The 16,095-nt window shown below is 37.9% G+C and overlaps 1 protein-coding gene across 3 annotated transcripts in view; it reads left to right on the top strand.

Annotated features, from left to right (window-relative positions):
• Positions 1–2,843: 2,843 nt before the first annotated feature.
• The window catches only part of RABL3 (RAB, member of RAS oncogene family like 3), a 37,154-nt gene continuing 23,902 nt past the window's right edge, over positions 2,844–16,095 (top strand). For all 3 annotated transcript variants that reach the window (XM_069472684.1, XM_069472683.1, XM_069472682.1), the window contains exons 1-2: positions 2,844–2,894; positions 7,350–7,441. In XM_069472684.1, the coding sequence (XP_069328785.1) occupies positions 2,849–2,894; positions 7,350–7,441 (138 nt within the window). In that variant the 5' untranslated portion in view covers positions 2,844–2,848. The remainder of the gene's footprint in view (positions 2,895–7,349; positions 7,442–16,095) is intronic.

Genomic DNA, 16,095 nt, shown 5'->3' with positions numbered 1-16,095 from the left:
TATCCTGCCAATGCCCATCTGCATGGAGAGGTCCCTGTGCCACTTATCACTCAGTCTGTTTCTTTTGCCTGAAACATCTTAGGAAGCCCTGAAGATTAGAGCAAGGGAGTGACATGAGGACTCTGTAATCCAACAGTTCTGGGTTTTGAATCCCAGTTCCACTATTTCTTAGCCAGTGATCCCAGGAAATTCTCAGCCTCAGTTTCTCCATATATAAAAAGCAATTAACAGTGTCTTACTCATACAGTTGATGTATGGACTGAATTAGATAATTCATGCAAAGTTCTCTGGCATAAGAGTTCAGTTAAGTATTGGCATTCATAGTAAGATCTCCTATTTAGAAAAGTGACCCTTACAGCAATATGAGGAACTGAGAGTATGCCAGTGTGGCTGGATATGAGGCTGACGTGGTAGACAGAAGGCAGAGAGTGCATTCTTTTCAACTTTGTTTCTCCTGCTCCATGCCTGGTGCATGGTAGTCCTTAAAAGTTTGTATGATTAGAATACATGTGGGGCTGGGTAAGAAGGTAGGTGAGGCTGGGAGATGGGCTATGTAGATAAAAAGAAAAAACAAGGGCCCTAAGAAGTCACACTCAGAAGTCTCTGGAGACCAGCCAAGCGAAGGTAGAGGCACTGTGGAAGTATAGATCCTCTAGTAAAAAACTAAAGAAGAGAGCAAAAAATTGCAAGAAAACAAGACGAATGAAACTTATTGCAGAAACAAAAGGATTCAACAATATATTGGAAATAGAGTACTAGAGTAGGAAAAATCTAAATAGCTTTGTTTTGAGCCAGTGTAACCAGGAAAAGTTCTACTATGAGAAATACTGAACACCTGAAGTGAAACAAGTTTGGAAGAAATGAGGCATTCATTTTTTGATACTTGTCTTTGAGGAAATACCATAGGATATTCCTCTGAAAATGCCCAGCAGGTAGCTGAACAAATAAAACTGGAGTTCATGAATGAAATCAAGCTGTGCCACCCTGCTCAAAATCTCCACATTCTGAAATCCTCCTTCCTGACCACTGCCTTCTCTCCTCCACCACTTCCCCTTCCACACTCATGTTGAATCTCCTGCATAACTCAATCTCTGGATTTCTTAAATTACTAAGGTCAGAGGTCTCAAACTGGTGGTCCACACACATTGTTTCACCCAGAGACTGTACTGAAATTTTCCTGAATTAGCTGCCAACATTTAAAAATCTTGAGAGTTCACATAAACTTCAACTTCCAGCTTCTCCTAAAAATTGGAAATATCTGAAAAAAAAGTGAGCTCATGTTCCCACATGAAAACAATAAGATGAAGCTGAATAGCAGCTGACAGTGTTAGGGAAGAAGCTTGGCCGGTCTCTGTAGACTTCTGAGTATGTGACTTCTCAAAGCCCTTGTTTCTTCTTTTTATCTACATAGTCCACCAGTCATCTCCCAGCCTCACCTACCTCCCTACCCAGTCGAGACCCACATGTATTCTAATCATACAAACATTTAAAGGCTACTATGCACCAGGCATGGAGCAGGAGAAACAAAGTTGAAAAGAATGCATTCTGTCTGGTCTACCCATGTCAGCCTCACATCCGGCCACACTGGCACACTCTAATTCCATAAGCCACACATGCGTTCCCTACTTCCAGGCCTTTGCACATGCTGTTGCCTCTGCCCAAATCCCCTTCTCCTAATCATCCTTCAAGTCTCAAGTGACATTTCCTCGTAGAAGCCCTCTCAGATACACCATAGCAGCCTAGAATGATCCCCTCCACATGTTTCTCATAGCTCTTTCCCCTCGTACTTTCTCCATGTCTATCTAGGAGCAGGGACTTCATCTTGTTCACCAACGGATATCCTGCATCTAGGCACAGCTAGGCAAGTACTTCCATAAAACTTTCAATACATCTCCTAAGCACGTGTTTTTCCAACATGGCCCATCTTGTCAAGTTCCCCCCAATTCACTTCCTCCACTCCTGCATTCACAACGGAAAAGGACAAGCTACTGAACTCTCTCTTCTTAAACTTAAAATGCTTTTCAGCAGGAGGTGACTGGGTCAAATTCGCGATGTTAAAATTAAAAGATTATGCTGACTGTAGGGTGGAGAATAAAAGGAGTGGATGCGGGGAATCCTGTCCCGTATAACACTATTACGGTTCTAGAAGAACTTGAATTCCATACACGTTACTGCGGGTTTTCAGTTACCATATTTCATGACACTTTCCACGCCTTCACACATACAGCGGCAGACTACCGCGAAACCTCCGGACCCAGCTGTCCTCCACGAGCCGCGTTCAGTAATGTTCACTCCTCCCCATTGCCTGCGAGACCCCAAACTCCCTCGGACTCTCCCAGTTGGGTCCAGGGCCACAATCGGCGCAGCCAAGCCCGTCCTACCCGAGGTCGTACACTGGCCGCTCCCGGGTCAATGGTTCTTTGGAGGACCAAGAAGAGGACCAAGGCAAAAACGTAACTAACGAGAACAGGATAATAAAAGAGAGGGGAGCGAAAAGGAGAAACCATGAAATGCGACGCCAAGCCAGGGAACTAAGGACAAGGAATAGGGAACAAGGTTTACCGAAGCGAATCTTCGAATACTCCCACTACAGCTTCCCTCAGCGATTCAACTACCGGCTTAATAGAGTCACGCCACTTGTGCGACAGAGAAAACGCCTTATTCCTGCGACCAGCTTTGGAAACCACCGCTAACTTTAACCAGATCAGCCAATCAGTACAGCGAAGCCTTCAATCAAGACAGTCACGCTCCTACCGGCCAATGAAAATGAAGGCCCTGCCCTCCATGCCCAGCTCTGATTGGCCTAGAATCCCGGAACAGGCGTTAACGGCAGGAAAGCAGTGGCAAGATGGCTTCCCTGGATCGGGTGAAGGTACTGGTATTAGGAGATTCAGGTGAGCAGCTTAACCCACCTCTGGGTCTCCCGACACTTTTGAGTTATCCAATAACCCTCCGCCTTCACTGCTTTCCTCCCAACTTTCTGGCTTTTCGGCCTATGGCCGAAGTACCTCTCAAAGGCTAAAGACTACACTTCCCAGAGGACTTTGCTCCATTTGACGAAGTGGCAGCGTAGCGCCGTAGGGGGCTCAGAACCCCTGCTCTTCCTTTTCGCGGCTTTCTAAGCAGGTCTCTTGGGCGTCTCCAGTTTAGAGTATATTGTAGGTTCCTTTGTTTAAAAAAAATAAATACAGGCATTGAGTATTGTATTGGGCGTGGTGCTCAGAAGGGCCATAACTTCAAGTGATTTTGTTCATTAAGAAAGTCAAACGTGCACTAAGAATGACTCTGGCAGGCGCTTTGCATATATTAACTCACTTAATTCTGATATCAGTCCTATTATCCCATTTTACAGATGAGAAAAGTGAAACAGAGATGTAAATGACAATCAATTTGAATCCAGGGTCCATGCATTTAGGCACTAAGCTATATTATGCACTTATATACTGGGTGTTGGTTCTGTTTTATTTGGGCTTCTTGATTGCCTTGTTCTTATTTGACCTTAACTGCAAACCTATGTTCTAGATTGTAGGGAGAAATTAAGAGTCTCATTCTGAAGCAGCTAGGACTTAATGCTGAGCGCAATTTAATCCTATTGTTAAAATCCTCTTTTTTTTTTTTTTTTGACACCTGGGACATTTGAGAATTGCAGTTCAAGTATGCATTTTCACCTCTGACCTCACTACTCTTCTCTTTTCCACCATAACCTCTAATCCAGCTCTCCTTAAGAACTTGAATAAATGCTTACTTTGCATTTTATACATGTGCTCTTCTGGAGTTGACCTTTCAGCATGTGCTGTGAGCAATGATATTGTGCTAGGAATACTTGGAGGTGGAGAGGACATATCGCAAAGAGCTTGAAAACTAACCTGACATAAACTATATAAAATTGTGGGGAGAGGGAGGTTAAGAATCTTTTCACATTGCCTTTCACATTACAGAGAGCATTATTTAATATTCCCCTAAGAAAGTTGCCTTATGAAATTCTATGAACATAATTGAAGTTTTTGTGAACTTCATTTCTTCCATCATATAACTTGAAGTGATGCTGAAGTCATTTTAACAAACTCACTCCTTTTAGTGGTGAAGAAAGTACTGGTGGCCTAAAGGGACTTGGCAAGTATCACCAAGTAGAATTTAAGACTGGACTCCAGAACTAACACATTTCTTCATGATATATTAAGTAGGTGTTCTCATTCCTCTATAATTCCCTTTTCTATTGTATCTAACAATCCCTTCATGTTACAAACTGTTGGAACTAGTCAATTCATTTTTTTTTCCCCAACAGGCACTGTATTAGGTGCTGGGGTTATAACTGTGGAATCAATGCATTACATAACAGGGGTAGAATTGGCTGCTGCAATAAATGTGGAAAAGTAATCAGGCAATTAGTACGCTTTCTTTTTTCTCATTGTGTTTAGTTGTAAAACAGACACAGCTGTGCTCTACAGAAAAGCGATTGATCTTATCACACATGCAGTAATGTTAGGCTCTATGTGCAAAGTCAATTATCGTCTTTTTATCAGTTTCCTTTTAACAGCAAGTTAAAAGATGAGCAATTTAATACACTTTTTACACTTCATCTGCCTTTGCATTCAAACTTCAAAGTTCATTTTTGAATAAAGACCATTTCCCCCTTGAAATTTTGAGGGTTTCACAAATACATGAAGGAGTGACTTGAGATTTAGAGGTTTGTGTTTGTATCCTATAGAGATATTTGGTAATTTAGTAAGGAATCCTGAAAGTCTCACTAAAATACTCTTTTCTCTTTGTTCTTTGAGAGATTAGAGATGAGCTTAACACATTACCAACAACTATATTTGGAGCTGACATCTAATTATATTGGGCCACTTTTTTCCCCAAACAAATCAAGTGCATTCTTTTGATCCAATTTAGTTCTAAAGGTAGAAACATAGAATTCAATCTGCCAGAAATCTTAAAGAAATGAATAGTTAGCCACTATTCTCTAGCACTTTGACTGTCCTTACTGTTTATGGTTGTATCCAGTGTTATCACCCACAGCAGTTAATTCATGGAGAGCTAGATGGTATTGCTGCATATTACCATGACGCAATTAAGCTAAACTAGGGCTTAAGCCTTGCATCAGGCTGGTGACTTAAGTGCTTAGTTATGTGCCTCCCACATAAACCAACATGCAAACACAGTATCAACAATATACCCTAAAGGTTACAGGTAACAGATGCAATGCAGTAAATTTGATGACAAATATAATCTTAAATGTATGTTAAAAAAAACAAAGGGGAAACAGGAAGATGTTTGATTCAATTATATAATTACATGAGATGATTAATATCTTTAATATATAAAGAGATCATATAAATCGATAACATTAAAACCCGGTAGGTAAATGGGCAGAGCACATCAGCAGAGAATTTAGAAGAAAGACAGCTGATTTGCAAAGATGATCATAATATATATCTTTACCAGAAAGTAAAGAAATGCAAACTAAAGCAAGATGCAGAATAAAGCACTTTTTTTCTCTTATCAAATTAACCAGAATGAAAAACCAATTACCTGATACTATTGAGGTGCAACAACAGCCACGTACATGAGGTGTAGGCTCATGTGTATGGCTGGTGGCAGTGTAACCAAATGAAAGTTATTTGTCAATATGCATAAAGAACTTTAAATATTTGTTTCCTTTTACCTACTGAGTTCACTTCTGGGGAGGTATACTAAGGAAATGATGTAATTTTAAATAAAGGTTTAAACAGAAATAAAAACTTTCCCTAGTGTAGTGAAAATATGAAAACACTTTAAATATTTAACTATGGGAAGATGGTTAAGTAAATTGTTATGTCTACTCTCTGAAGTACTTTGGAGATTGAAACATGTTTATGAAGATTCTATAAAAACATGGGAACTTTTAGTCACTAATAAATACTAATTAAGGCCCTATTCTGAGTACTGAATATGAAAAAGATGAGTAAAACCCAGCCTCAATCCTCAAGGAACTTAAATAGAGTGAATAAAACCGATAAACAAACAAGTGTAATGTGTTTTAAGTGCTCTGTAGGAAAATGTATAGGGTACAGTGGAGGCCCAGAGGATGGTGGATGGTATGCTTAGTTCTACCTGTGTGGAGTCAGAAAATACTTTATAACTAAAATAATGATGTGTCTTAAAAGATTATTTCACCTGGCCAATGGGGGAGGGGGAGAAAGAGGAAAAAATGAATAAGATATTCTAGAACAAACTATTATAAGCAAAGATTTATGTTGTTTTATTGTTTTTAAGTATACCATGTATATAATCACAATAACCACCTGCTTATAGAAAAACCCTTCTTATGGAATTAAGAAACCTACATGTTGATAATAGTGGTCGTCGGGTGGTTTTTTTATACTTTCTAGATTGTAAATATAACTTTTTATAATAAAAAATAAACATAAGTGATAGGTTCATACACACTAATGCACACAAAGAGATGATGTAAATTTTTCATACAACTAGTAATTCATAAAAATTCACCAACTATGTTTGTCATAATGGAATCTCAAAATGCTGTTAAATGAATGGGTCGACTGCACACATGGTTGTACAGGGAGAGCTCATTCCCTGATCTCTTCACACAGATCACTGAGTGCTACCCTTAGCATTAATAATTAGATTGCCCTGAGCCCAAAAGAAGGTAAAGTGCTGCCTTAAAGTAAAGGGCCATGATGTAGAACAGGGAGTAGAGTTCTTTTTTTCCAAAGAATAAGTCTGGGCCAAATGTTTGGCTGCTTTTTTAAAAAGTCGCTAGGTGGGAGAACTGGAGTGTCTAAATATGAAATTGTGAAATAGTGAGTCCCTTTCACTGACAGTGTTCACAATCTGGAAGCCTCTCTAACAGGGTGCCACGGAAGGGACCTTGGCATTGGTGTGTGGGATAGAGGGATTACCTCTAAGATCTGTTAAGATCTGCATTTCTAAAATAGGCTAAATAGATGAAATTATTCAAAAGGAAAGGGATTAATTAATATGGAATTGTCCTAGAACAGGGGTTCTCAAGGTGAGACTGGTAGCATCAGTATCACCTGGGAACATGTTAGAAGTACAAAATCTTGGGCCCCATGACAGACCTGCTTAATCAGAAAGTCTGAGGTCAGGACCCAGCATTCTGTGTTTTAACACATCGTTCAGGTGATTTTGATGCTAAATTTGAGAGAAACACTGCCCTATACTATCTTCACTTTATTCACTAAAGCTTATATTGTTGATATGGTGTGAACACCCTTTAAACAATCATGTTTTACATATCATTATTCCTGTGTATTCTCAGCCTTACTTTTGCCATAATAGATTTCAGCATGTATCTTATGTGACTAGAGTGCCTATATCTTTTACAGGTGTTGGGAAATCATCATTAGTCCATCTTCTGTGCCAAAACCAGGTGCTCGGAAATCCATCATGGACTGTGGGCTGCTCTGTGGATGTCAGAGTATGTGTTTCTTATATTTTAGTTTTTCAGTAATCCTACTAAAGATAACTCCTTCAAACTACCTGATCAAATTACAGTACTGTAGTCAAAATTAAATAACAATAATAACTGGAACTTATTAAGCTCCTACTATGTGTCAGGTACTAAGCCAAATGCTTTTACATGTCTCTTCTTATTTAATCTTTTTAAAAATGAGATGTATAGATGCAAAAACGAAGGCACAGAGAAGTAAAACAACTTGACCAGATTCACTCAGTTCATAAAAAGCAGAGTGAAGATTTAAACCCAGTTAATCTGATTTCACAGACTTCAGCTATAATCACTTCGCCATATATCCAGAGTTCACTTAACATGCTTCATAAATAATTCTGCCTCAGCTTCGGCGACTATAGCAGCCAACTTTTGGCTAGAAATGTAGCGTAAGGGCAACAACTTCTGGAGCCTCACGTCTGGATCTTCTGTTCTAGCTCATGTTTAGGAATCAAGTGCAATTTCCATCAAATTAAGTATCCTCCCAGATATTATTGGTCTTTGCTAATACTAGTTAGTTCTGAGCAAGTCTCTCATCTGCTGGCTCACCTCTCTCCTTTAGTTAAGAAATAAATAGGGAAGGAATGGTAGATAGCTAGCTTGACAGTTATTTTCCTTCCTTTCTTTGAAGCGGTTGTTTCATAGGCTCTGATTTATATTGCTGCTGACTAGAAATCTTCTGTCAGATTAATGTTGCTTTCAAAAGATTTGGGTTTTTTGTCTTTGATGTTCTGTAGTTTTGCTAACATATGTCTAGATGTGGATTAGTTTTTATTCATCCTATTCAGAAGTTGTCATGCTTCTCATATCTTCATTTTTCAAAATTTTAAGCCATTACCTGTTTGTCTTTCCTCTTTGCCTCTATCTCTCTCTTTTGAACTTCTATTAGATTTTTGTCTCCCATATCTGTTAATGGCACTGTCATGCTTTTTATTCTTTATTTCTCCTTGCTGCATTCTGGATGATGTACTCATCTGCCTTCCAGTTAACTAAGAATCTCTTCAGCTATGTCTAATCTGCTTTGTAACAACATCCACTCAGTTTTTCATTTCAAGTAACTATGGTTTTTAATTTCTAGATGTTTCTTCTGGTTCTTTTTCAAGTGTAAAAATTTTTCAGAATGTCCTGATCTTATGGTATCTACTTTTTATTTTAATCATTTTCAACATACTTATTTTATGGTTTCTTTTGGATTGTTCCATTTTTTTCTGGAGGGGGGATAGTTATCCTATTTGCTGTACATGCTACTGTACTTCATAGAAATGTATCTCCTTGTGTGGTTTGTATTAATAATTCTTTGAAGATGATCACATCTTCAGCAGGATTTTTTTCCTCTCCTTTGGAACTCCTATATGCTGTGTTGTGAAAGTATCCCTCTACAGAGCCTTTCATTTCTGTTGCTGCCAGAGCCCTGGGGATTTCAGTTTCTAAGCTCTGAGTTTCCATGCCATCTAGATAATGTAAATTCCTCCAGCATCCAGTTGTAGCACAGGCCTGTGTTTTCCATTTCTTGTGGATGTTTTATCTACTCTCTACCAACCTACCTGAGGTTCTTGACAAATAGAAAGTTTTTTCTGCTTCCCTGAGCCTGTGGACAGAGTTTTTCCAACTCTCTGTTTTTACTGACTGGGCAGCTCATCAAGGGTCCAGATTTCAAGAAGGGAACTACACTCTGGTCTTTGTCACTCACCCACATATATACTCTTACCTTAGAAGCTAGAAAACAGGTCTGCTATTCCTGGATGGACACTAAGACTCCAGGCACCAACCCTGGAAGCTATATCTGAATCTGTGTCAGTTCCCACTTCTCCCTCTGATTTTGAGTTTTTTCTTCATTTATAGCATCTGGGGGATATTCCTTTCTTTCTCTTAACTTTCTCTTGAGCTAGTCCCCTCTATATGTCTGTCTCACTCTCTCTCTTATTTTTATAACATTTCTGTGAGTTTGAAGTAGGAGAGGTCTGTGTCTTTTCATTCTGCCGTGTTCCTAAATCCAATGGCAGCTTTATTTAGGTTCGGGAGACCCAATAACAAGTTCTGTACAAAATTTCCCTTCGGACTTTTCTAGCTGCCCTTCTGTAAAAGCACATGATGTATTGAAAAGAAATACGTATTGAAAAGAAACTTAGATTTAAACCCCCACTTCCTGAGTCAGTTGCCTTTTGCTTCTTGAAGAGTGACCTTACTCAGTTTACCTCTCTGAGGCTTAGTTATATCATCTGCAAAATAGAGGTAAATAATACCTGCTTCATCTAGCCTACAGGTTTGTAGAGACAAACAGAGAAGCTTAATAGATGCAAAGTTTTGATCTCGTGCTTTACAATTTGAAGTGGAAATTGAACTTCAGTCCAATTTTTCTGCCCGTCCCTTTACCCCTCCCCTAATCCTCTTTTCTGTGTCCACCCAGAGCCCCGTCTGTTCATGTTATTCACCTTTTGTCTTGGTTTATTCCCCCTTGTCTTGTTGAATCAGCTGAACCCTATACAATATTGAATAGAAGTGGCACTAATAGGCATCTTTGTTTCACTCCCAAGCTCATGGGAAATTTTCAGTATAATGTCATTAAGTTAGGTGTTTGCTGTAGCAGTTTTGTAGGTACATTTGATCAAATTAAAGAAGTTTCCTTCTGTTCCTATTTTGATGAGAGGTGATATCATGATTGGATATTGAAGTTTATCAATTTTTCATGGTAATCCTGATTTTCCTGCTTTATTCTATTACTGTGGTAAGTTTATGTTGATTTATTTTTAAATGTTAAACCAATCTTGCAATCCTGGAAAAATCCAACTTTGTCTTCTTGTACCAGTCTTTTCATATACCATTAGATTGAGTTTTCTAATATTTGTTTCAGATATTTGCACCTAAGTTCATGAGAAAGATTAGCCTGTCATTTTCTTATAATCTCTTTATGGGGTTTTGGTACCAGGCTTATGCTAGCCTCATAAAGTGAGTTGGGAAGTATTATCTCTGTATCTATTCTCTGTAGAGTTTTTTAAGATTGGTGTTATTTCTTTCTTAGTTAATTGAAAGAATTCACAGGTAGACATCTGGACCGAAGGTTTTCTTAGTAGGAAGTTTTTAGGTAACATTAAAGAAAACATGAAAATGACTATTTTTTCTTGTGTCAATTGCAGCAATTTATGTTTTTGAAACGATTTGTCCATTTCATACTAAATTGCTCCCCCCAAAATTGTTTTTCTGTCTTTTACTTGTCTTTTTTTTTTTTTTTTTTTGAGGCAAAGTCTCGCTCTGTTGCCCAGGCTAGAGTACCATGGCATCAGCCTAGCTCACAGCAACCTCAAACTCCTGAGCTCAAGCAATCCTACTGCCTCAGCCTCCCGAGTAGCTGGGACTACAGGCATGTGCCACCATGCCCGGCTAATTTTTTCTATATATTTTTAGTTGTCCGGTTAATTTCTTTCTATTTTTTAGTAGAGACGGGGGTCTCGCTCTTGCTCAGGCTGGTCTTGAACTCCTGAACTCAAACAATCTGCCTGCTTCAGCCTCCCAGAGTGCTAGGATTACAGGCGTGAGCCACCACACCGGGCTCTAATTGTCTTTCAATAAGACAATTAAACCAAGAGACTATTACTAAAAATCCTACAGAGGAAATCCCATTTTCATGGGTAATTTCATGGGTATGGGTAATTTGTGGCTTTTCTTTTATTTTCTTTATCAGTCTTACCAGAAGTCTGCCATAGATTAATTTTTGGCTTTATTGATTTTCTCTATTATATATCTGTTTTATATTTTATTACTTTCTGCTCTTTATTATGTCTATGCTTTTGGGGGGTTTAATTTGCTGTCTTTTTTCTAACTTGTTAAAATGAGTAATTTCTTCACTGATTTTTTTTTTTCAGGCTTGCTTTTAGAGCTCTCAGGCTCCTAAATTTCTTTTTAAGCACAGCTTTAGCTGCATCCCTGAAATTTTATTCACTATCATTTAGTTCAAAATATTACTTAATTTCCATGATGATTTCTTTTTTGACTCATAGGTTACTTAGAAATGTGCTTCTTAATTACAAGCATTTGACAATGTTTGTTATCTTTTAATCATTGATTTCTAGCTTACTTTCATTGTGCTTAGAGAATATATGCTGTGTGATTTCATCATTTGAAATTTGTTGAGATTTGCTCCATGTCCCACTTTATGGTCAATTTTGGTAAATATTTCATGTGCACTCAAAAAGAATGCATATTCTATAATTGGGTGCAGTGTTCTAAATATGCAATTAGGTCAAGCTTGCTAATCATTTTGTTCAAATCTTTGTTCAAATCTCTATCTCTACTGATTTTTTTTGTATGCTTCTTTCCTCAGTTACTAAGGAATGAGTATTATTAAATATAATCTCCAACTATAAGTGTGAGTTTGTCTAGTCCTGATTTTAGTTCTGTCCATTTTTTATTATATTTATGTATTTGGAGGTTATATTACTAGGTGTATACTAATTTAAGATTGCTTAAACTTTCTGAAGGATTTAACGTTTTATTATTGTAATGTGTTCCTCTCTATATCTGGTAATACATCGTGCCTTGAAGTCTGTGTTGTCTGATATTAAAATAGCTAAACCAACTTATTTTTAGTTAGTGTTTGTGTGGATTATCTTATATACATTTTTTCACTTTCATAATTCCGATGTCCTTATATTTATGGTGTGTCTCTTGTAAGTAGGATGTAGCTAAATTTTGTTTTGATGACCAGTCTAACAATCTTAGTCTTTTAATTTGATTCTTGGGCCTTGCTCCCAGATATTCTGATTCAGAGTTATGCATGATGCACAGGAATCTGCATTTTAAGATCATCTGAGATGATTCTGTACCTTGAGGAACACTGGATAGGGGGTGGAATTGGATTTCTAAATGGATATAAAATGGTTAATGACAGGACTTAGAGCAGAGGAGCAAGACTAGGAATCAGATGGTGATAGGAAGCTAGTAGGTATTAACAGTAAAGCCGGGGGCTAAGGGGAGTATATCTTTTGGTCCAGAGCCTCTAAAGAACACAAGTTTTTTTAATGTAAGGATAGAGGAATAGCTTGGAGAGTAAGCTTGGAGAGTAGCTTTGGATATTAAGCAAGGCATTTCCTATTTTTTAACTCTGAGATAATTACAATGTTAAAGAATAAACAGCATCTGTCTGAGAGGGCATAAGGAGAAGTTGTATCTTCAGGGTAGAGGCAGGGATTAGTTAATATAATGAGGTCAGGGATGGGATATAATGGAATTTTGTAAATGTGAAGTAAGATTCTGGGAGAAAAGTGGAACTATTTAGAGGAAGGAAAACAATTGAGGGTTGAATGACAAGAGAGGAAGCAAAAGCTTTTTGGGAATAAGAATATGAGAGATACATTAAGGACCTAACATATATGGTAACTGAGGATAACAGGGATATAAATGTCTTGAGTGTAGCTGGTGGCAAAGTTTCCAAAAGAAGCTTTATCTCAGCAGTCCCCTGTATATGAGGATGGTGGCTTGATTATGTCTGGAAGGAATGCTTTTGTGCAAATCCCAGAGAGCAGACCAACATAAGATTACTAGTTAGTTCTCAAGACTTTGACCAAGTTTTAGACGTAACAGCAGCAATTCCCTTTGGAAACCCCTGCTTTGGGAGAAAGTGAAGTTGGAATTCCCTAGCAGTTAGCTTATGCTAGACTGCAGATTTTTATTTTATTTTATTTTATTTTATTTTTTTTTGAGATAGAGTCTCCTTCACCCTAGGTAGAGTGCAGTGGCATCATCATAGCTCACTGCAAACTCAAACTCCTGGGCTCAAGCAATCCTCCTGCCTCAGCCTCCCGAGTAGCTAGGACTACAGGTGCCCACCACCATGACCGGCTAATTTTTTCTATTTTTGGTAGAGATGGAGCCTCTCTCTCTCTCTCTCTCTTTCTCTCTTTCTCTGGCTGGTTTTGAACTTGTGACCTCAAGCCATCCTCCCACCTCAGTCTCCCAGAGTGCTAGGATTACAGGTGTGAGCCACTGTGCCCAGCCAGAGTGCAGATTTTTGAACTTTGTACATAGTTCCAAGGAACACTAGGGAAGGCATAAAACTGCGCAAAAGGAGATTGGAATAAAGGATACGTAGTCAAAGACAAAGGTCATATAATAATATGACTGATTTTACTAGAATGAGTGTGGTACTAACTGATTCCTTTAAAGACAGTTTAACCTGCATTATTATGGAAGAATGGGGCATGTGTGCCTGAAAATGACCTTGCTTTCATATTGTTCATTGTTTCTTGGGCTTGTTGATTTCTGACTTCCATTTTTGAGAAGAATGCATTTCTTGAGTGACAACATAAGTAAAAAGCATTTTAACTATAATCTTAAGGAAAGTTGTCATAGACATGTAAATCATTTTGGCTATTGTTATAATAAAGTGAACAGTTCTTCCCTCTAGAAAGAATGCTTAAAGCTTATAAAGGCTTTAGCTAAATAGCTTGGGAGAACACTGTCTTCTGTAGCAGCTTGTATATTACAATTATAGTTTCTATGTTATTGAAACCTGTGAGAGGAGAGCTTCAGAATTAGTATAGATACATAGATATACATTCTTCAAAACTCTTAGAAACAGTTGCCCCATTTAGCTCACTTCCAGTCTATTAAGAGCCAACTAAAAATAGAGATGATAAGGTGCTAATCGTTTAACTTCAAGTACTTGGTGAAGCTAATGAGTTTAATGTATGTACTCAGTCATTATTAACATTTTGGATTTAGTATTTGGTAGAGAGGTGTTCATTACTGAACTGAAGGGACAAGAGAGAAGAGTCTTATTTTATGATATGCTTCATTCATTCATGTCTTCTAATTTTGTTGCCCCAATTCGAATAGGACTGATAATAAATGCTTGGCTAGTCTAATTATGAAAACAAGACTTACAAAATTTAATCTTTTCACAAATTATAAATAAGAAAATTGATTTGTCATTTCTAGTTCTCTTTAATGGGATTTTAACTCTCTGATTTACACATTGCATAAAATCAATATTTATTGAATTTCTCTTTGGGCAGCATAATGATGCACAAGCACTGGGGAGAAATAAAAGGTATAGTCTGTATCATCACTAAGAATATGAGGTGGGATCTAATAGCTGGGACAAACATTTTTTAGTGCTTACTTTGGCTAGGCATCCACTTACATAATAACTGACTTAATTCCTAGAGCAACCCTTCGAGGTAGGCCCTATAAGTGTCCCTATTTGACACATGAAGCCATTGAGGCACAGAGGCATTACATGACTTGTCCAAGATCACATTTCTAGGAAGTGATGGAGTTGGGATTCAAACCCAGGAAATCTGGTGCAAGAGCCTGTGTTCTTGATCACTACTCTGTATTGCCTTGTGTTCCAGAACAGTATGAAGAAAAAAAGTATTTTGATGCTGTTCAATATAGTAGCCACTAGCCTCATGTGGCAATTTAAATTTAAATTAGCTCAAATTAGTTCCTCAATTGGCCAAGACACATTTCAACTGCTCAGTAGTCACATGTTGCTAGTGGTTACTATATTGGATTTTCCCATCATTGTAGAAAGTTCTATGGGACAGTACTGGTATAAAAAATAAGTATTAGCAGTTCAGGAAAGTAAGTGCAAAATTATAGTAGGTGTTAATGATTGAATAGGTGGCCTGGGTAAGTGGGAGGATGAACTATTCCCCATAGAAGAGGATTATATTATAGGTGAAAAAGAGGGAAATGATAATAAGTTTAGTTCTAGAAGTAGTAAAGGGAGATATCTGTGAGCTATCCAAGTAAAGCTCTTCTGAAAGCATTTAGAAATGAGATGCCGGAGCTCAGCAGAGAATTCTGACATGAAATCATCTATATAGAAATAATACCGAACCATGAGAGCTGATGAGATTTTTAAAAAAGAGAATTTAGAAAGAGAAGGAGGAGAACCTTGGGGTATATTTAGAGAGTTGAAGGTGAAAGAGGAGTCCAAGAAAGATTGATCAGAGAGAGAAGAGCATAGCCAAGATGATGGAACTACCACAAAAGCAAAGAGAGATGAGAATTTCATAAAAGAGGGATTTCTTTTTAGTATGAAATACTGTAGAGATATAAGGACTGAGAGAGAAAAAAAAATACTGGATTTGGTGATGACAAAGTTGGTATTGACCTTTGAAAGTACAATGGAATGGTGATGTTAGAAACCAAATGATATGCTAGGTGCACTGGCTCAGACCTGTAATCCCAGCACTTTGGGAGGCCAAGGTGGGAAGATTGCTTAAGGCCAGGAGTTTGAGACCAGCCTGGGCAACATAGTGAGACTCCATCTCTAAAAATAAAAAATTAGCTGAGCATTGTGGCACATGCCTGTAACCCTAGATACTCAGGAGGCTGAGCCCAGAGGATCACTTGAGCCCAGGAGTTCAAGGCTACAGTGAGCTATGATTGTGCCACTATACTCCAGCCTGTCTCAAAAAAAAAAAAAAAAAGAAAAAGAAAAAAAGAAACCAAATGATGTGGGCAAAGAGGAAATATAGATGGAGAGTTAAAATTAGTTTTTCACAAAGTTTAGAGATTAAATAAAGGAAAGAATGGATAGAGAATAGAATGGAAAGTGAAATTTTTTTTAAAAACATAGAGGAAATGGCTTGACTGAAGGCAAAAGAGGAGTTATTGGA

Source organism: Eulemur rufifrons, chromosome 7, assembly GCF_041146395.1.
Source record: "Eulemur rufifrons isolate Redbay chromosome 7, OSU_ERuf_1, whole genome shotgun sequence".
Classification (NCBI taxonomy): domain Eukaryota; kingdom Metazoa; phylum Chordata; class Mammalia; order Primates; family Lemuridae; genus Eulemur; species Eulemur rufifrons.
Note: the sequence above shows the minus strand (reverse complement) of the source record. Positions and strands in the feature narration are given on the sequence as shown.